Raw genomic sequence first — 20,639 nt, forward strand, 5'->3', positions numbered from 1 at the left:
AATATTTGATAGGCATAGGGTTGGGCTCCAGGCTAGACTTATTATGAGCGTCCTGAAGCAGTAATGGTACCTAATGGCATGTTCACCACAGAGATCTAAACTCAATTGCCATTCCTTTTAGTCTACTGTACTCACTTATCTTCCCTCTCCTTTGCTTGGAGTAGAAAGAGAGGTACTTCTTTTCTAACAACTCTACCTTGCCGATTTGTGATTGCCCTGTTTTTGCAACTGAGCGACATACGCTGCGCACTGCATTGGATCGTCTGGACGCTCACCCCTTAAAGGAAGGGAAGATCTTGGGACCATGGCCACGAAAGTCATCTGCGCTCAGAGCCTACAAAGCACTTCTTCGCTTTTTAAGAGAGACTAGCCAGATTGACAGACTGTGACTTTCTCACCTCCTTTCCTCTTCTACCCTCCCCCTTTAATCCCCAATTCCCCTTCCCCAGTGCAGGGTAGCCTACCGGAATTCATTCTTTCTGGTTAACATCCCTTCCTTCCGCCCTCCTTTATTGAGGGTAAACTCAGGTCTTTAAACAGGGGTTTTGTATAACAGCCCTATGGAGATTTACTATAATAGCACGGATCGCTTTCTTTTGGATTTTATGAAGTTTGTTAACGTCGGTGAAAAAGGTGGTTGCCCGCACTAAACAAAAATGTTTCACACACGCGTGGAAATCTGACTGGGACTAAATATATGTGCATGTTTTCAAGTCATATATTCTTGAAAGAGGATGTTCTGGGCTCCATCCTGACGCCTTGCCATCTAACTTAATTTGTCTACACTCTTTCTTTAGGCCCTCTGCCGGAGCATCTGCTTGCCAGATTCGAAGCACTCGCCATTCTAAGCAGCACATAATTGTAGGCAGATTGCAGAATGCCTTGTAGACTGTGGAGTGCATAGCGTGTCACATGGTTAAGCTTCTAAGGTTCCTCATCCTTGATAGAAAATACTTTACATGTGTGCTTTATTTTAGGCTTTAATGATCTAGACATCTTGACGTGTATTCAGTGTGCTAGAAATTCGCTTATTTTGTAGGAATAGGCCTTTCTTGGTCAGTAATTTAGTTCTAATTTGAATGCAATCTTCCGCCTGCGTTTTACCAACATATATTTTAATTTTCTAACATAATTTACAAAAGCTGCTGTCTGCGTTAAATAGAGTACATCAATCTAACTGCTAAATAAGAATACCTGATCCGGATTGGCAACTGCTTCAATAGCTTGCAAAATGTTTTGCATGAAGCGATCTATCAAAGTTCTCTATTTTAATACACTGGAAAAAATTTGAAAGTACTGCAGAACCTGCGCAGCAGAAATACGAAAGCCTGAAAGTTCCAGATACTGTTGCAACACTTAACGCGCCGTCACTCTTTCATTATGTCTTATTTACTATATTAATTGTTTATTTTATTTGTAATTTTTTTACCTTTTTCTTTATTCTGTTTTATTTTCTCCACCGCTCCTTGTGTCATTACGCTAAACAAGGAGACTTATGGACATTTTCGCAGGAGTCGCTTTTTACCTGTTCGCAAAAACGGTGATATGCCCAGAAGAGTGGCGCAACGAAGACAAACCCGAAGAAAGAAACGTAATGCAGGCGCACTATCAGATGTGGTACAAAACGGAACCCGAACTTCCTCTTTCGCATCCAAGAACTTCCTCCTCTACACTCAAGTATATCGCACTCACACACCTCTTCTTTCCCCAGCAGATATGTCGGGCCAACAATAAATGTTAGCAACACTCACATCCAAAATAGCGTCCAAACGACGAATACAAAACCAAGTCCACCACTTACATCATCCAAACGAGACAGTCACAACTTCCGCCACTTAGAAACAAAATAAAAAAGCACTACACATCTGCAACTGCCACGAATTACGTTCACGTTCACTCACAATACATATAAATGACGAGACCAGTTTGTGAGCCCTAACGGTAAAAAACAGATCACGCAACACAATATACAAAACACATCAAGGCAACCCTTCTTACAATCGCTGATCACCTAGGCCAATTTAGTCAGCCACAGTTCAATCCATAACGGGATGGCTTTTCCTCTGTCAGCTTTCTTCTTCGCAAGTACAAAATTCTTAATTGCCTGTGCCGTCTTGTCTTCGTATAGGCCATCCGGAATCACAGCGAAGCCCCCTTCTCTCACCGTTTCAGTACCACGTCCATCTTCTGAGAAGTCCATAGGATGCCATCAAGCCCATTCAATAAGCATCTCTCATGAACCACAGATCCCTCTCAATAACTCATAAGCAATTTTAAGGACATTAAATTTCATTTCTGTGCGAACAGCCCTTACAAAAATGGATATTGAATTTCTGTTACCCACGTAATGTGTTTTTGATGAGTCATCAACCACTCAAAGGAGATTCAAGATTAGATGTGTTTTAACATCATATCCGCAGCAGACTTTCCTTTGAGATCACACATGAAGTTTTGTGCTTGGAAAACGCAACAGTATTTTTGGGTAGGATCTAATGTGGAAATACATTGACTTTATCAAATGAGGAAAAGTATACATCACTAAGTGAATATATATTATTTCTGTGTTAACTGCACACTTTCAGAGCCCTATGTTTTCATTTCTGATTAGCATATGTAGGATGTTGCCTAAGAAACAATTTTTATGTGTTTTAACATGAGATCCGCACCAGACTTTCATTTGAGATTACGCAAGAAGTTTTGTACTTGGAAAACAAAACAGTATTTTTGTATAGGAGCTAATGTGGAAATACACTGACTTTCTCAAATGAGGGAAATTATACATCACTAAGCGAATGTATATTCTTTACTATGTTTTCATTTCTGTTTAGCATGCACTGTAAAAACAAAAACAACTTTTTGGACATTTGTTTCATTTAAAACACGCTTACACCCTGCGTCTTGGGTGTTTGTGCCATTGCAAATCACTTCTTGCCAAGCGAATGGGTGCTGTGGTTGGACAATATGCTTGAGGGTGTTACGGGCAAGGATATTGTTGTGTACGCGAACCGACGCACTGCCACACCGCCTCCAAGCTAACGGACGCAAGGCCGCTCCATTTCCAATGCCTCCTTGCACCTGCGAGCAGGCCGTTTTGGAGAGACCAGCAGGGGTACCCCGGCCTGCGCCGACGACGACGCGCGGACGTAACCCGAGCCGTGCGTTGACTCGGAACTGGACCGTCCTGGGAGCATGTGCGCGACCAGGGCACGATAAGCAATGCCTTCTTTATAATGCATGATATTTTGCGTGTTTCTTAAGCTTTCGAGCTCCTTCTTGCTCTGCGTATATTAGCCGAGCCCTCAGTCATCGCAACGCTTCCCGAAATGTTTAGATACAAATAAGATTTAGTTACCAGTAAAATAGTGTTGGCGCTGCTGCGCTTGCCGGTATTGAAGCTTGCTCGCACTTTTTTTTCCTTAAAGGTTCGTGCTACAGCTCCGTGTTCAGCGAAAATTACGCCCAAGGTAGCAACCACCGAAGAGCCAGCGCTGATAAATTTGCCAGCGATGCCAAACTCGACATGTTAAAATGACTGCAGTGGACAAAATAGTGCGCATAGGTATCTAGAACATTACATGCAAGCTCTAATGGTCAAGAAGTTGTAATTGTTAGAGCAGCCGCAATGGCCTGTACACTTCGAAACATGCTTCGAAACATTATGTCCCAATCTTATGAATGCAGTCCAGACATAAGAAGCAAATACGTTACCGACATTACCAGTTCCCCGAGTGGCCGTGTGGTTAGCGTAGAAAGCTACGAAGTAAGAGGTACCAAGTTCGAATCGCGCCAGAGGTGCAGTTTTTCTTTCGCTTTTTTTAGCTTTTTTTAATGTAGTTGAGGTGCTTCGCTACGTTTTAGCTTTTACTTTTTATCCAAAAGTGCTCATTGGTCAACACTCATGAACAACACACAAGAAATGCACACATTAGGTACCAACCAGAAACACGGTGGCCAACTTTCTTGTGAAACTCATCAAAAATGCATCAAGAAAAATGTATAGAAATGTTAATGTGCATGATGAGGAATGTAATTACCATTTAATCAGAAACTCATTAAGCTTTTTTGTAAGGGAGGCTACGTCGACGCACTCTGGCGACGCCACTCATGACAGAAGAAAGGCGTTCGCCCTAAAACGAAAGTTCAGATCACTCCGCACATGCCGTGACAAGAATATAACTTAAAATTTGCATCGCTCAGCCGTTCTGCAGTTTCATTGCTAATTGATAACCGTGTGTGTATATCGACCACCTTTTATACAGTCTTCCGATAAGCCGCTCCCACGGGCGTCTGGTAGCAGCTGCCGAAAGAAAGTTTCAGTAATCCATGAGGCAAACCTCACTTATTCTCGACGAAAGTTGGTTTACACGTCAACCGTAAAAGCATATTGCGACAGAAGCAGGACGAAGGCAGTACACAGGGACAACGTTGACTCCTTTCACCTTGCCGTTGTTGCGTTCTGCCTATAAAGTTCAACATGTGGCGACCACGGTATACACTTTCGCTGTTGTCCTCTACCTTAGCAAATGTATGAAACATTACGCAGAAACCCCATTGCGATATCCTTTGTAAAGTAGTTGGTGCTAAATTATACGGCTGAATCGTACTCGCGTATTGCATTTGAAAGTTTTTATGTAGTTCTAGCACGCTTTTAAAAAAGCAAAGATTATACGAAGTGCGTCTTTAAAGAGTAGTTCTACGTGTCTGGCAACGAATTCAGCAGGCTATGAGCAAAGCCAACGCCAAAATATTGTTAAGGAAAGAACACAGCGGTAAACGCTAGTTCACTCTTAGACGCACACCACAGAACGAAGTTAGCTAGGCTTGAGCGTCGTCTTCTTCACTATTTCACATCAGCACGTCGTCGTCGTCTCGATATACTGTGCTCCGTAACAGTTTTCCCCGCGCCGAAGAAGCACCGTCCCGGTGCGTCCTACACAGGAGAACTCGAATGATATGGTTTTAGACGGGCGACATGCACGAGTTCTGAATGAGGGGCTGTGGAAGGATTCTTGGGCTGTAAAGGGGCGATCTCATAGGTCACATCGGTGACTTGCCGCAAGACGGAGTAGGGGCCCACGTAACGAGGCAAAAGTTTTTCACACATACCGACACGGCGAGCCGGGTGCCAAAGAAGTACGAGGGAACCAGGAGGGTAGTGAACGTCTCGGTGATGAAGGTCGTAACGACGTTTTTGAGAACGCTGAGACGCTCCAAGACGCTCTCGAGCTATGTGGCGGGCAGCATCAGCGCGGGCGATGGCATCCGAAGCGTAGCTGCAGGAAGTGTCGTCAAGAGGCAGCAAGGTGTCGAATGGGAGTAAAGGGTCACGGCCGAAGAGTAGGTAAAAGGGAGAATATCCGGCGGTGTCATGGCGTGAGAAGTTATAGGCGAACGTGACGAAAGGTAAGGAGACATCCCAGTCACGATGGTGATCGGACACATACATAGACAGCATGTTGGTCAGAGTGCGATTGAGGCGCTCAGTAAGACCATTCGTTTGCGGATGGTAGGCCGTGGTGAACTGGTGACGAGTAGCGCATGAGCGGAGAAGGTCATGAACCACTTGAGAGAGGAAACAGCGGCCACGATCTGTGAGCAGTTGGCGTGGAGCGCCATGAATCAAGATGACATCATGCAGAAGAAAGTCGGCAACGTCGGAGGCGCAGCTGGTAGGGATAGCCCTGGTTACAGCATATCGGGTGGTATAATCAGTCGCCACAGCAATCCACTTGTTTCCAAAAGTCGATGCCGGAAAAGGCCCAAGAAGATCGAGGCCCACACGAGAAAACGGCTCTGTCGGCACTGGAGTTGGTTGCAAGGGCCCACTAGGTTGAAGCGAGGGTATCTTACGGCGCTGACCCAGCTCACAAGCGGCGACGTAGCGACGGACAGAACGGTAGAGACCAGGCCAGAAAAATCTGCGCCGCACACTGTCATAAGTGCGTGTGACTCCCAAGTGTCCTGCTGTAGGAACGTCGTGAAGTTGGGCGACGACACTAGAGCGCAGATGAGCCGGAACGACCAGTAAAAGGTCCGCGCCATCTGGACGCATATTGCGTCTGTATAATATCTCGTTGTGGAGTACAAACATGCTGGCGGAAGAGTCGGGGATGTTGCGCAGCTTGTCAATAATTGGTTGCAGGGCAGGATCACGACGCTGTTCGGAGCCGATATTGATAAAGTCCGAGATGGACAAAACATAGTCGTGAGCAGTATGGTCGGAAAAATCGGGAGGATCTACGGGATGGCGGGACAAGCAGTCAGCGTCTTGGTGTAAGTGGCCGGACTTGTACACCACAGTAAATTCATACTCTTGTATTCGTAAGGCCCAGCGACCTAAGCGGCCAGTGGGGTCCTTAAGTGAGGACAGCCAACACAAAGCATGATGATCAGTCACTACACAGAAGGACCGCCCAAACAAATAAGGGCGGAATTTGGTCAGCGCCCAAACAAGTGCAAGGCATTCCCGCTCTGTGATTGAATAATTGCGCTCAGAGGACGAAAGCAGGCGGCTAGCATAAGCAATGACGCGGGAGGTACCATGCTGGGACTGGGCAAGGATAGCACCAATACCATGTCCGCTAGCGTCGGTGCGCAGTTCGGTAGGTGCAGAAGGATCGAAGTGCGCCAGAACAGGTGGGGTGGTGAGGGCGGAAATAACTGTCGTGAAGGCATAGGCTTGGTCAGAACCCCATGTGAAAGGTACGTTTTTTTGCAGAAGAGAGGTAAGTGGGCGAGCGATGTCTGCGAAGTTCCGAATGAAGCGGCGGAAGTAAGAACAAAGGCCAAGGAAGCTTCGCACGTCACTTGAGCTACGTGGGGTAGGGAAGTCGCGCACGGCTCGAACTTTGTCAGGGTCGGGCTGCACACCATTTGCGTCAACCAAATGACCCAAGACTTTGATTTGGCGCCGGCCGAAGCTGCATTTTTTGGCGTTCAGTTGAAGACCGGCGAGGTGGAAAACGTCCAGGACCGTAGAAAGGCGATCAAGGTGGGTTGCGAACCAGAAGAGAAAACGACGACGTCATCCAGGTAGCATAAACATGTTGTCCATTTAAAGCCACGGAGGAGTGAGTCCATCATGCGCTCGAATGTCGCAGGAGCGTTACAGAGTCCAAATGGCATCACCTTGAATTGATAGAGTCCGTCGGGGGTGACAAATGCGGTTTTCTCGCGATCCCGTTCGTCGACAGCAATTTGCCAGTAGCCTGAACGCATGTGGATAGAAGAAAAATAGCTGGCACCATGCAAGCAGTCAAGCGCGTCATCAATTCGCGGAAGAGGGTAAACATCCTTCTTTGTTATTTGATTAAGGTGGCGATAGTCGACACAACATCTCCAACTTTGGTCTTCCTTTTTAACCAATACGACAGGGGACGCCCAGGGACTGCAGGAAGGCTCAATAATATTTTGCGCCAGCATCTTGTCCACTTCTTTCTGTATAACATGCCGCTCAGTAAGGGAAACATGATAAGGCCGTCTCTGGATGGGGTTGGCGTCACCCGTATTGATTCGATGGGTCACAGCGGATGTTTGGCCCAATGGTCGGTCACCGAAATCAAATATATCGCTGTACGACAGCAAAAGGTCGGAGAGAGCTTTGGCTTGGTCATCTAGCAGATCCGCGGCTATCATGCCTGAAAAGAGGTTCGAATGAGAAGAAGGCGATATATGCTGTTCCGACAGATACTGAGGGGTTAGAGCCGCAACTTCGCAGTCCGCCAAAGGAAACAGGTCAGCGAGTGCGATACCATGGGGTAAAACTTGAGTCGAACGGCTGAAGTTCAGTACGGGAAGATAGGTGCGGTTAGCAGTGACAGTCACGACGGTATGGGGAAGTATGACGTTGTGACGGAGAACAACATCGGTAATTGGGCAAGTGATGTATGTGCCGTCAGGAACTGCGGGGATCGGGGCCAGCGGGACATAAATAGCAGCTTCGGGTGGTAGGCGAACAAATTCGGCGGATCGGAGGCGGGGCTTGACATCGGTGTTTTCGGAGCAGTAGGGCAGGTCTAAGCGAAGAAGACCAGTTGAACAATCGATCAGGGCAGAATGGGCCGTTAAAAAGTCGATGCCGAGGATCACGTCGTGAGGGCAGCGGTCGATAACAGTGAAGAGGACAGGGGTAGTGCGACCGGAAATACTCACGCGCGCAGTGCACAGTCCCACGACGGCAGCGACGCTTCCATCGGCAACACGAACGGCGGATGAAGCGGCGGGTGTGACAACCTTTTTGAGACGGCGGCGAAAGGATGAGCTGAGGACTGAAATTTGGGCATCAGTGTCAATGAGGGCAGTAACAGGGGCACCATCCACATAGATGTCTAGGAGGTTGCGGCGATGAACGAGGGTCAGCACAGCATTTTCGGGCCGGGTCGTCAATGCAGCGTCACCTCCGGGAGCTGCATTGGTTAGTTTTCCGGATGAGAGCCGGAGAAGTGGGGAGATGTGGAACGATGAGAATTGGGCGAGCGGGACCTCCGGGTCTGCGGAGACGGCGAGCGGCTGGGCATGCGCGGGGCTGGCGAGTTAAAGTCACGAGTGAGCGTATCACGGATATAGGTTGGGTGTGGAACATATTCGGCGCTGCGATCAGAATAGTAGCGAGGTCGAGGTGGCGGATTCGAACCCAACGGCTGCCGCAATGGCGGGAAATGTGGCCGACACGTGAGCAGTTGAAGCAGATTGGTCGGTCATCCGAGGTTCGCCATTCGTCCGGGTTGCGGTAGCGGTAGCGGTACCGCGTCTGAAAGGGAGTGGTAGGAGCCGCAGCAGCTACGACAGGAACATTAGGTTGGAGCGAGGGCTGTGCGGAAGGTTGGCCGGAGTTGAGGCTCACATTTGCGAACTCCTGGCGAACGACAGATTGGATTAAGGCTATAGTAGCATCCGCTGGATGAGGAGCGAACGCAACTGGTGTCATAGCCTCTATCTCTCGACGAACAATCCTGGTCAAGTTGGACAGATGAGATGGCTGCTGTAAGGTTGGACTATCTTCGCACGAGGACGTAGCAGCTGTGTTTGGCAAGCGTTCGAAGCGGTGAGTAATACGGCGGTGTTTTGCTTGTTCAAACTGGCGGCAAACTTGGATAACTGAGTCGACCGTTGAACAATCTTTGCAAAGCAGCAGATTATAAACATCGTCTGCAATTCCCTTTAATATGTGGCCCACCTTGTCTATTTCGGACATGGCGCTGTCCACCTTTCGGCATAGTGCTAGAATGTCTTGGATATAAGACAAGTACGATTCCGTCGAAGACTGGGAACGGGATGCGAGGTCTTTTTGTGCGCCAAGCTTGCGTCCGATCGGCTTCCCAAATAGGTCTCGAAGCTTCTCCTTGCACATCTCCCACGATGTGATATCGTCTTCATGCGTCTCGAACCAGACGCGCGCCGTACCTGCCAGATAGAAGATTACGTTGGCGAGCATGAGGGTCGCGTCCCAACGGTTGTGCTTGCTGACCCGCTCGTACATGGCGAGCCAATCTTCTACGTCGATGTGGTCGGTGCCGCAAAAGGTACCTGGATCGCGAGGCTGCGTCATGACGACGGTGGGAGCTGATGGTGCCGCTGAAGAAGGTGTCGCGTCGGATTGCATAGTGAATTGTACCAATCTGGCGGCCACTACGGAGATCCAGGTATGGCGACTTACGTACTTCCAGCAATCCTCCAGCAAATGTTAAGGAAAGAACACAGCGGTAAACGCTAGTTCACTCTTAGACGCACACCACACACCGCACACCACAGAACGAAGTTAGCTAGGCTTGAGCGTCGTCTTCTTCACTACTTCACATCAGCACGTCGTCGTCGTCTCGATATACTGTGCTCCGTAACAATATATTGGTGGTAAGTGGGAACGCGTAATTGTAGAAGGCTGCCTTTTTTAGTGAATAACAAAAACTGTTTTTTCACCTTTAACAGCAAACAATAATGACCGTACTTAGTTTAAATTATTATCGATCTATGAATTACATAAATAACAACACCCCCCTCCCCCTCCCGCATTCAGTGGATTCAGAAAGCACTGCATTTAATACCAGTTCATAATGAGAATTACTGATGTCCGATAGGCTACAGGCAAAGCAGGATGGTGGGCGTAAACATTAACACGAAGACAACTATAGCAATGCTCAACAACCTAGTAAGGGAACCGCAGATCATGATTAGCGCCGAGGTGCTGGACGTAAAGCATGAGTAATAAGGAATTATGTCTACTTAGGACAGGTAGGTAGGTAGGACATATTCGGACCACAAAAGGGCAGTAACTAGAAGAAAATGACTTTCTAAAATCATTCTCAGATCGCGAACAGCCGCTTACCGGTATGCCTAAAAAGACAATCTTATCTTCATGCTACCGCTTTACAGCTTTCACCTATAGGACTTCAGAAACGTGGAGGCGAAGGATAATGGTTCTGCTTAAGTTCAGAAAAACGCATAGTGAAACTGGAAGGAAAAACGGTAGGTAGAACTTTAAGAGGCACGAAGAGTGCAAAGTAGGTCAGGGAACAATCGTGAATTAATAAATTCGTAGTCGAAATCAAGTAATGGGAAGGGCATGCAATTTCAGGATAAGGAAATCGATGGTGGTCAAGGATGGCAGACTGGATTCCAAGGGAAGCCAGGCCTAGAAGAGGCGGCAGAAATTCTGCATGGACTAGATTAAGTAATCTGTGAAAATTACGTAGATGGAACTCGCACTGATGGTGTTAATAGGATAGATATGGAAGAGGCTTTTATTTCCTGCAGGGAGCGTGGTCAGGCCGATAATGATAATGATGGCGAAAAAAACCCTCGAGCCTCAGCGTGTAAGAATTTTTAGCTTGTTTTGTGGTTACCTTCATCGTATTGCTAATATTCCAAATAAAGAAAAATGTTCCAAACGCCAAACATTGATACACGAGGTCACTTCCACAGAATGAGAACCAGCATGACTAAAAGCGACAAACTGCTATTGAGGTTTCACAGCGCAAGAAACTGTATTTTCAAGTTACTGCTGTTAAATATTGCGCAGAGTATTAAACGAAGCTTTTTAACAAATGCTTTGACGAATATTTACATTTAATGAATGCGGCATCTGGCTGACCACGGCTGTGTAGGCCTCAAACGACAAAACGCGTGAATTCGATATGACTTGCAGTACAGAACAGACCGTAAATTCTGTGCTGTCAGTGTGAAATAAAGCATTTATTGGGCAAACACGGAACAGCGGGCTTGAGTATATACAGTATGCAATGTTTGGCGACATGATAGAAGTGATCGAAAGTGCCTCTGGATAGCATTTTTCCCTTAATTTGTGCATTTTAATACTGAAACAAATTGTGCATTGCCTACGCGAAATTGTAGCTGCATCAGTTAGTGCTCTGAACGATAGCTAGATAACCCGCAGGAAAGTTTGTGTATTTTTTGGAAGAATCCAATCACAGTGCCCAGGCCTTCTGCCCAGCTTGTAGGCCGTCTGTGCATGCTAACGGAAAGTTGAATTTAGCAGCAGATCTATTAAAAAAGTGACAGAAGCCTTACTCACAGTACACCGTGGTTCTCTTAGTCGAACGTCGATAAATCCTCAGTCAAGCAGCAGGCCGAAATTCGCGGTTGTGCACAAAGAACGTGGACTTACACTAAACGCACAAGCTGCGTCCAACCACTGTCTGATCTTCCGATCTTTCCTGCTTCAACCGGCTGCCGAGGCGAGGAAGAGCACATGCAACGAAGCGTTCTGTTGGGCAATCCTGAAATTGCGCAAAGAATGGTCAAAGGTGCACGTAAGAACTCACAGCGTCCCCCTCGAGTGGTCAGAGCTAGTATCAGCAGTGGAAAGCTTCGAATTCTTTGCCCTCTCCGCATTTGCCGGTCAAGTACTGACCCCGACTCCCGGAATTATTCTTTAATTTCCCATCCAGTAGTAAACTTCGCATTCTCGATCTTGCGAAGAACTTTACTGCATTTGGATAGCCCCGCACTCGATCTATAAGCGGCGCGCTCTGCTGGAAACATTCGTATGAACACTCAAAAGACTCACGGCAGAAATGAAATAGCGGCCAGTTGCGGTTGAGTATGGCAGACAGTCCGGAAGAATACGAGGTTGTTCTTATCTCGTCGTTTATTTCACTTGTCCCCGATGCACGTCTTGTTTATAGTTTCTCATTTTGAGCGCGGGATCCTCGGACAAATCATATTATCTCGGAGCAAGCAAGCGCGAATTCCGTCCCAGCCCGCGGCTCAAGCGTAAATGATAAGGCCAAGGTCATCTTCGGACATGGGTCGCCAGGTGTGGTTTCGGATTGCGTTGCCGGCGCCTTACGTGGCGCTTTCATTCCTGGAAGCAAACAAACAGGGAGACTAACAAAGAGAGGCAACATTTTGATAGACATACATTCATTTATTTATTTATTTATTTATTTATTTATTAATTTCAAGTACCCTCAGGGCCGTTGGCATTAGAGAGGGGAGTGGCTACAGGCATAAATAGAAATTAGATAAACAAAATGGACCAATTGTCGAAAGTTTACAGATGTGGTTAATCATACAATGTTAGCTAAGGCGTCCTTGAAAAGCTGATGATCTTTGATGGTTGCTGTTGGTGCCGGAAGGTGATTCCACTCTGCTGCAGTGCGAGGTAAAAAGGACTGAAAGAAAGCGTTAGTTCTGCAAAATGGTACACCGACTTTGTAGGCGTGATCTAATCTTGATGATACGTGATGCGGGGGAGGGATAAGTTCAGTACGTAAGTGCGGATGATGAAACATTTTATGGAACAGACAGATACGAAACATTTTACGACGTGTAGCTAAGGGTGGCAGATTAAGGCTTGATTTCATTGAAGATATGCTGGCGCTCCTGTTATAGTTTGAAAGAATGAAACGGGCAGCGTTATGTTGGACCATTTCTAGCGAATGAATTAGATTCTCGTGATGAGGGTCCCAGATAGGTGCGGCGTATTCTATCTTTGGACGTACTAACATTTTGTACAACAAAAGTTTGAGCGAGGAAGGCGCTCTAGCGAAATTGCGGCGGATGTAACCCAGCATACGATTAGCGTTGTTAATTATGTGTGTGATATGTAAAGACCAAGTAAGAGTGGAAGTGATGTGTACACCAAGGTACTTATATGAGTGTACCGATTCTAACGGAAGATGGTTTAGAAAATAATTGGGAGTACTGTCGCAAGTTCTGGATACGCGAAGGGATTTACATTTATTGATGTTGAGTTCCATTAGCCTTGTTTTGCACCAAGAAGTTATAGCGTTCAGGTCTGATTGAAGGGTGGTTACATCGTCACTGCATGTTATTGCTCGAAAAATGACACAGTCGTCAGCAAATAAGTGAATATGTGAATATGTGAGGAAACGGAAGAAGGCAAGTCGTTAATGTATATTAGAAAAAGAAGAGGGCCAAGTACGGAGCCTTGTGGAACGCCGGAATTAACAGGGTTGAAGTGAGAGTTATGATTATTGGCTGACACGTACTGCGAATGGTTAGTAAGAAAATATTCAATCCAAGTAAGAAGCTTCCGATCCATGTTCATTAGTTGTAGTTTGTAAAGTAACAGTTTATGACACACTTTGTCGAAAGCTTTGGAAAAGTCGAGGAAAATACAGTCTGCCATTAAACGATTATCAAGAATAAGATTTAGTTTATGTGTGAAGGAAGCGAGCTGAGTTTCGCAGGAGTAAGATTTTCGAAAGCCATGCTGCGAGCTGGAGAAGAATGAGTTAGATTCGAGAAAATTTGCAAGACATGAATGTAGGATGTGTTCCAATATTTTGTACGGGATACTGGTGAGTGAGATAGGTCGGTAATTGAGAGGAGACTGCTTGTTTCCCGATTTGTAGAGTGGAATCACCTTACCGACTTTCCAGTCAAGGGGCAGGCGTCCTGTATCAAGTGATTGTTGAAAACTTTTTGCTATTACAATGGATGAATAAACAACAGTGCTGCGCAAAAATTTCACAGTAATCAGGTCACAACCAGGAGCAGAGGAAAGACGCAATGAATTAATCACAGCTTCAACGCCACATGGGTCTATTGTGATTGGAAACATATCGTGGTAGTCGTAACAAGGTACAGCGGGTAACGAGACATTACGGGTTGCAGAAAAGTTTCGGGTGAATGTTTCATTAAGAATGGACGCGGTTTGATTACAGGGTATAACACTTCCAAAGCTGTCAATGAGGGTTATAGTGTCGTTATCTTTTTGGTTAATCACGCGCCAGAATTTCTTAGTATCATTAATTAACATGGAAGGCAGCGTGTGGCATAGATATTTATTCCTGGCGTTCTTTAGCGCCAACACGCATTCGCTGGAGGCTAATTTATAGGCATTCCAACGAGCTTCACTCGATGAAAGCTTGGCTGACCTGTACAATCGCTTCTTTTTATTTGATAGTCGTCTTATGTGATTATTGTACCAAGGTGCATCCGGTTTTTGGGTTAAAGTGCGAATGGGAATGTACTTGTCGGTTAGGTAAGCAACCTTTTGAACGAACATCATCCAGTTAGCTTCCACGGTACGTAGGTCAAAACCCTTGAGAAAGATATCAAGAAATGAACATAACTCGCTATTAATCGTGCAAAAGTCTGCGTTTTTGTAATTACGGATACTTACTGTTCTTTTGGCATGTTTGGGTTGTGCGAAATGTAACTGAAAAAAAAGTAAAGAGTGGTCACTCATTCCTGGCACGTGTGTGATGTTAGAAACTAAGTCGGGCTGGGAAGTAAGAACGAGGTCGAGTGTATTTGCGACAGAGTGAGTGGTTCTCGTTGGATTAGTGACCAACTGTTCGAGAGAAAAAACCGCGCACATTTCTAAAACTCTTTTGTTAGCGTGGAAGGTGGTTGCATTGTAGAGACGGGGTTGGACCAGATTATGTTTGGCATATTGAAGTCTCCGAGCAGAAGTAATGGACAGTTCGGGTAGCGAGACAAAACGATGTTGATTACATCATGTAATTCGTTAACGAAGTTCTGTATGTAGGTTGGAGGCCGATAACAGACCCCGATAATAACTTTCTTATGATTTAATGTGACTACCCAAGCAGTTTCTAAAGAGGTGTTAATATGGATGCACTGCGAAGTGAAACGTTTCGTGATGGCAAGTAAAACACCTCCTCTTTGTCGCCCAACGCGATCGCAGCGATAGACAGAGAAAGTATTTGCGAGAAGAAAAAGCTCGTTGTCTCGAATCTCGGGACGCAACCAAGTTTCCGTTAAAACTAATATATCAGCACTACACGTGTCGATGGCGGAGTTAAGACAGTCACGTTTGTTTATAATACTGCGGATGTTTGTAAAAAGAACGGATATGTGTGAAGACGAACGTCCACATCCCCTCGCGCGTTCCTACGAACTGCCCTGCGGCGAGCTGACAGAATCACCATCGACTGAGGCGGCTTTATGCACGTGCTCTTTAGCAGAGTTAGTGGGATGAATATCAACTGAGGGTGGTTGCTGCGTGTGCTCTTTAACGGTGTTAGATTCACGATCATACACGTAGTATTTCTTATTCATTAGTAGCTTGTTGTATCGCAGCTGAAACGGACCACCGCCAGCTTCCCTTTTGGCATACTCTGTTAATTTCTTCCGAGCGTGACGTGTAGCGGGTGAATAATCTTCATTGACCGTGATATCGTTCTCTTTTAGCTGTCTGCGGGCAGAAAGAACCATTTCTTTGACTTTGAAGCTCGAGAATTTAACAATTATTGGTCGCTGTTTGCCTGGCGAGTACTGCCCTAGGCGATGAGCGCGTTCGAAAGCTGTATCTGGAAGAGTGTCAAGCACGTCAGCCAGAACTGTTTTTATTTTTTCTTCTGACTCTGCCCACGATTCCACACAGTCATCTATTCCATAAAAGATAAGGTTGCAACGTCTTGATTGATCTTCAAGATCGGTCAGCCGTGATTGCAAAGAGGCCGAATCAGTAGTTAATGATTTTACTGTGCTTTCGACGGTAGCCAAGACCTCATCGATTTGGTTGAGGGAGTTGGTTTTATCTTCCAGGTCATCCAGCCTTTTTTCGATAGCGCCCACTTTTGTTTCAATGCTCTTCTGACTGGCTTTGATAGCTTTTATGTCGGTGACCATGTCGGTCTGGCTCTTTGCTGCTTGTACGGATCGAGCTTGAAGATCCTTTAGAATGTGAAATATGACTTTCATCTGCTCAGATGGATCATCAGGCAAAGACGGTAGTTCAGCCAAGGACTGGGAGCGGGTCGGGGGACCAGGGTTCAACTCAATGTCACCCGAACACAATAGTAAAAAAGTCATTGAAAAACAATCAACAGCGATATCACACAGCACTCGTGGGCGCGGGAACAAAAATAGGAAACGGTCGTCGCTCCTTCGAGCGTACATAGAAAAAACATTACACACCTGTAATGCGTAACAGCACGGAGCGTGAGACATGGTGTCGATGATGGCCCGGCCGCGCCCACTGAAGGAACTGTCACGGAGGAAGCTTCTTATATCTTCGGTGGTAGTTGACGTCACAGTAAATTTGAATGATGCGCAGAAGATGGGAATCACGAACGGGTCGGTGCAGTTGACGGGGTGCAGGAGATAACGATGCGGCATAGGTAGCGTCCGGCTTGACGGGCAATCAGGCACATCGAGAGGAAAAGTTGCGTTGGACAGCAGGAAGAACGGCAGGAACACCTGTAATGCGTAACAGCACGGAGCGTGAGACATGGTGTCGATGATGGCCCGGCCGCGCCCACTGAAGAAACTGTCACGGAGGAAGCTTCTTCCAGCAAGAGGCAGGCATTCCAGCAAGAGGCAGGCGCACATACGAAGCTTAGTTTCACACGGAGCTTATGCGATATTGGATGGCGAGCCGTGAAACGACCTGTTATCGGAGGGGGCACATAAAATTTCCTCGCTCTGGCTCCGCACTGTGAAAGTGGCCAGTGTTGCGGTGTCGAATCGAATTCTCCGGCCGGGTACAACGCGCTGCCGTGCCCAGTGGGAAACTGGTAGAAGCCAACCAGCCTCTCCCCATCTTGTTCCTGTTTCAGAAGTCCGAGCGCACCTCCTCAAATAAGGTGAAACGCCATTATTTACGACATGGCGACTTCTGCGCCGTTTTTTATTTTCAGGATGCGCTGTCGTAAATCTCTGCCTATTAATCCGGCCGTGTTTCGCAAAGGTTTCCCCCCACCCCCCCCCCCCCCACCCCCCGACACGGGTCATCTCATAGCATGGTATCGTCCCGCCCTCTGCACAAGGCCCTTTACGTGTTCCGAAGCACTTACGCTCATTGAGGGCGGAAGCCACTCCACAAGAAGCATAGCCCTCATTTGTCTGTTCTTTCCTGTCATTTCAAGAAGTATAAAGAAGAAAAAAAAAACATGTTAGCCACTTCTTTTTTTTTCTTTAGCGTTTTTCCAAGCTTTTCACACCTTAGCAGCAGGGCACTATTGAGAGGTATTTTGAAATCCTTTGAGAAGGACCCAAACAGTTGAAAGCGGGACAGTAAAGAAGAGATTTTAAAGCATGAGAGGTTGTAGATACCGGTTGTTGTTGCGTGGAGAAAATCGAGGAATTACTCCAACCCACCATAACAACTGCTAAAAATGCAAGAATTTCAGGGCGAGTATTACAGCTGCGAAGGGAAAAATGTTAATATTTGAGTGTATTTATTTTCCAGGCACGCACCAAGCTACTGCAGGACCAAGGAAGATTTAGGGCACAGTACAACTGCAAAGCTGTGGAATCCATCTACTTGTTTCTAAAGGCATCAGGTATAAGACACTGCTTACGTTCAGCTAGCTGCTAAATTTATGGGAATGTACACCAAGTTAAAGATTATCTAAAATGAGTGTGATGTCCATAATGTAGAAATAGTGCATTGGTCATGAATGAGACCTAACAAATCACAGCCTCTGCCTTGCCGCATTAATTGACTCCTTGACATCGAGCAGCCATGTATATACGCAACTATGGCCCCCAACCGAAACAAAACCTAGAGCTGGAAATTTTATTTCGCCCTTGATAAGAAAAACTACTGGCCTGTGTTGTTACTGAACAGTTGCTCAACGGAGAGGGAACACAACAGAAAACATTACATGCAAAGCGGATCAACTAGACGAAAGGTCAGTTTTTCTGAAATGAAAGACAATTAGAGACTGCGAAGCGATGCCGTATTGGTCCCGTTTGCCTTGATATTGTATCGGTGCATTCAAGAACTAGGCTCCGATTGGGAACAGCTTGTCTTTTCCCTACGTTTTGATCCGTGCGGCCGACTGCGAGTGCGTATTGAGGATGTTTTGCGAACGTTATATTGAAGACCGAGAGGCAAACACAATTTTATGCGTATCTTAATCAAGGGTTCTGTGAAAGGTATTCTGGGCAGTCATAGGGTCAAGTAAACTATACTCAGTTCCCGTGTCGGATGGTGATCGATAGTTCCTAACCATGCGCACTACCTTTATTCACCAAGTGACACATATTTAGGTCACTTATCTATGCAACACCAGTAATAATGGGCCTGCGTTAGCGACTAGCACATTCCCTTCTGTCCGGTTTCCTGTAGCTGATGACCACTAGTTGATTACGAATTTATGTAGCCGCTGGAATGATGTTCTCTTCCTTACGTCTAATGGCAGTATTGTTGCAATCCGGCAATGTTCGCGATACAAGTTGGTGTTCTGTAATGGTCTTCGCCGCGGGATTATACGTAGCATCATATTCGGGCCCTTTGTGTTTCGTCAGCTCAAGAAAGCCAAACTTTCTCTAAATCTAAAAAGTAAATTAGGTCCATTTATTTCAGCCCACAAGAACGTTAACATCAGTGTACAACTGAACATAAAATTAGTGTAATGTTTTTGGTTATGTTTATAATAAAAGCAATATGGTTTGCAAAATCTATTCCGCGATAAATCTGTTTTACGATATGGTTTAAGAACGTATGTTGGCCTATTGTTTCAAAATATAAGAAATATATGCTGTATCAACCTTATTTTAGTTACAATACATTCTCTAGCTTCTTCACGATAAATATATATTTTTCTTTTTGTTTTCTTGGCTGCCCATACGGCGCAATTCCTTTCGGTAGCCGTGCCGCGCCGCAGGCGCTATCGACTTGGCGGAATGATCTGCGTCATTCATACGGAAAAGAGCACGGAGAGCAAAGCCTACCGCTTCCGCTCCCAGTCTAGATTCGAAGCACCCCATCGCACCACTCATTTTGGCACCAAATGCCAATCAGCTCATGCTGATTGATGCACCAAGGAGCTAAGCTTAGATGTACCAATTATTAATGCGATAGCATTACTTCGGTATGTTCAATGATTTCTGTCCGCACACCGCGTCCACAGACCACGTCAGCAAAATCGTGTCCACAGCAGTTGTACTTGAGAAGTAGTAGAGGCCAATGAGTGGTATCCATCAATAGAGGGTGACGTATTGTTGTGTCCGAAAAATAGTTAGGCCAATAAGTTAATGAGGTAATTTTAGGGACAAAAAATGTAAAAGTAAAGGCGAAAATGGCCTCTTTAGCCAATGGCTTAGCGCCACATTTGAATGTATCGAATACTCAAATAGTTAAGTCAGTCAATTAGGGTGACGTCAAGATTTCTCAAATATTGAATAGTTAATTAAATCAGTCAATAGACGTGACGTCAAAGATGCGACGTCACGCAGCCTTAAGTCGAGCCAAAAAAGGGCACAGGAAGGTATTGGCACTCAATTTGAAAGTACCAAAGACTAAAATAGTTAATTAAGTCAGTCCATTAATTTAACGCAGAGGATGTGACGTCACACGCAACTATAAGTAGAGCCCAAAAAGTGCATACGAAGGGACTGGCGCAAAATTTGAAAGTACCAAAGACTAAAACGGGTAAACAAGAAGTGAATTAAGCAATTAAAAGGAACCAGAAGCAACCGACAGCAGCATCCGTGCTTTCGCATTACTTCAAAGCAGATTCTGCAGTGCTCAATTCTGTCGCTGCTGCTTAGTCTTCGAGGAGCTAGCAGTTGAAGAATTGTGCACTTTCTTTGGTTTGGGTATAATACCGATGTTTAAAATGAGAGGTAAGTACTGTAGAGATGTGTTTGTTACCTTCTAGGGGTTGCCATCCCGAAGTGGCTCAGGTTATGAGGGACGCGCATAGTGCAGGCTTGCGAAAATTTCCACCACCCGGGGTTCTTTGTGGGGCTCTTTCTCGCACAACATACCGGTGCTTTACACATTGTCTCAATCGAAAAACGGCACCGCGGAGATGGTCGAACCCGCGTCCTTGGGTAAAGCAGTCAGCCAGGCTTGACAAGGTCTCGAATTTTAGTTGTACAAAGACTGAAGGTTCCATTCACCTCATGTCACAAGACAGCGTTGAGTAAAAACACAAAACCAGTACAAAAGCATTGATATTCTTTGCGAAAATAAACGTTTTACAGCCAGTCTACTTCTTTCTTGTACTATGCTTGAAAGAATTGGTGGCGAATAGGCGGACATTCGTTGGCCAGATATATGACTTAATCTTTTTAATCTACCGCTAGCGGTGATGTCTACCAGTGCAACCCATCGCATACTCCATGCACATCACTTTGTAGATCAGCACAGTTGACGAAATTCTAAAACGCAGCAGCTGGAAACTCTTCTAAAATTGAAAATGTAAAATAGTGATAAAAAATTCGGTCCCGTC

The 20,639-nt window shown here is 45.9% G+C and overlaps 2 protein-coding genes across 3 annotated transcripts in view; both read right to left on the reverse strand.

Moving 5' to 3' along the window:
- Positions 1-16,700, reverse strand: part of LOC146174677 (uncharacterized) — a 158,342-nt gene extending 141,642 nt beyond the window's left edge. The window contains exons 1-2 of one of the 2 annotated variants that reach the window (XM_084585568.1): positions 16,372-16,700; positions 11,533-12,319 (exon numbers count right to left, since the gene is read on the reverse strand). In XM_084585568.1, the coding sequence (XP_084441694.1) occupies positions 12,314-12,319; positions 16,372-16,686 (321 nt within the window). In that variant the 5' untranslated portion in view covers positions 16,687-16,700 and the 3' untranslated portion in view covers positions 11,533-12,313. Of the gene's footprint in view, positions 1-11,532; positions 12,320-16,371 lie in introns of those variants that run through there. The other variant, XR_014702350.1, reaches the window with a different exon arrangement.
- LOC146174680 (uncharacterized) lies at positions 15,343-16,365 on the reverse strand. The gene has a single exon (XM_084584276.1). The coding sequence runs from the start codon at positions 16,351-16,353 to the stop codon at positions 15,343-15,345; it is 1,011 nt and encodes a 336-aa protein (XP_084440402.1). The 5' UTR covers positions 16,354-16,365.
- Positions 16,701-20,639: the final 3,939 nt, after the last annotated feature.

The sequence above is a fragment of the Amblyomma maculatum genome, chromosome 11 (genome assembly GCF_055883805.1).
Source record: "Amblyomma maculatum isolate TAMU_Amacu chromosome 11, ASM5588380v1, whole genome shotgun sequence".
NCBI lineage: Eukaryota > Metazoa > Arthropoda > Arachnida > Ixodida > Ixodidae > Amblyomma > Amblyomma maculatum.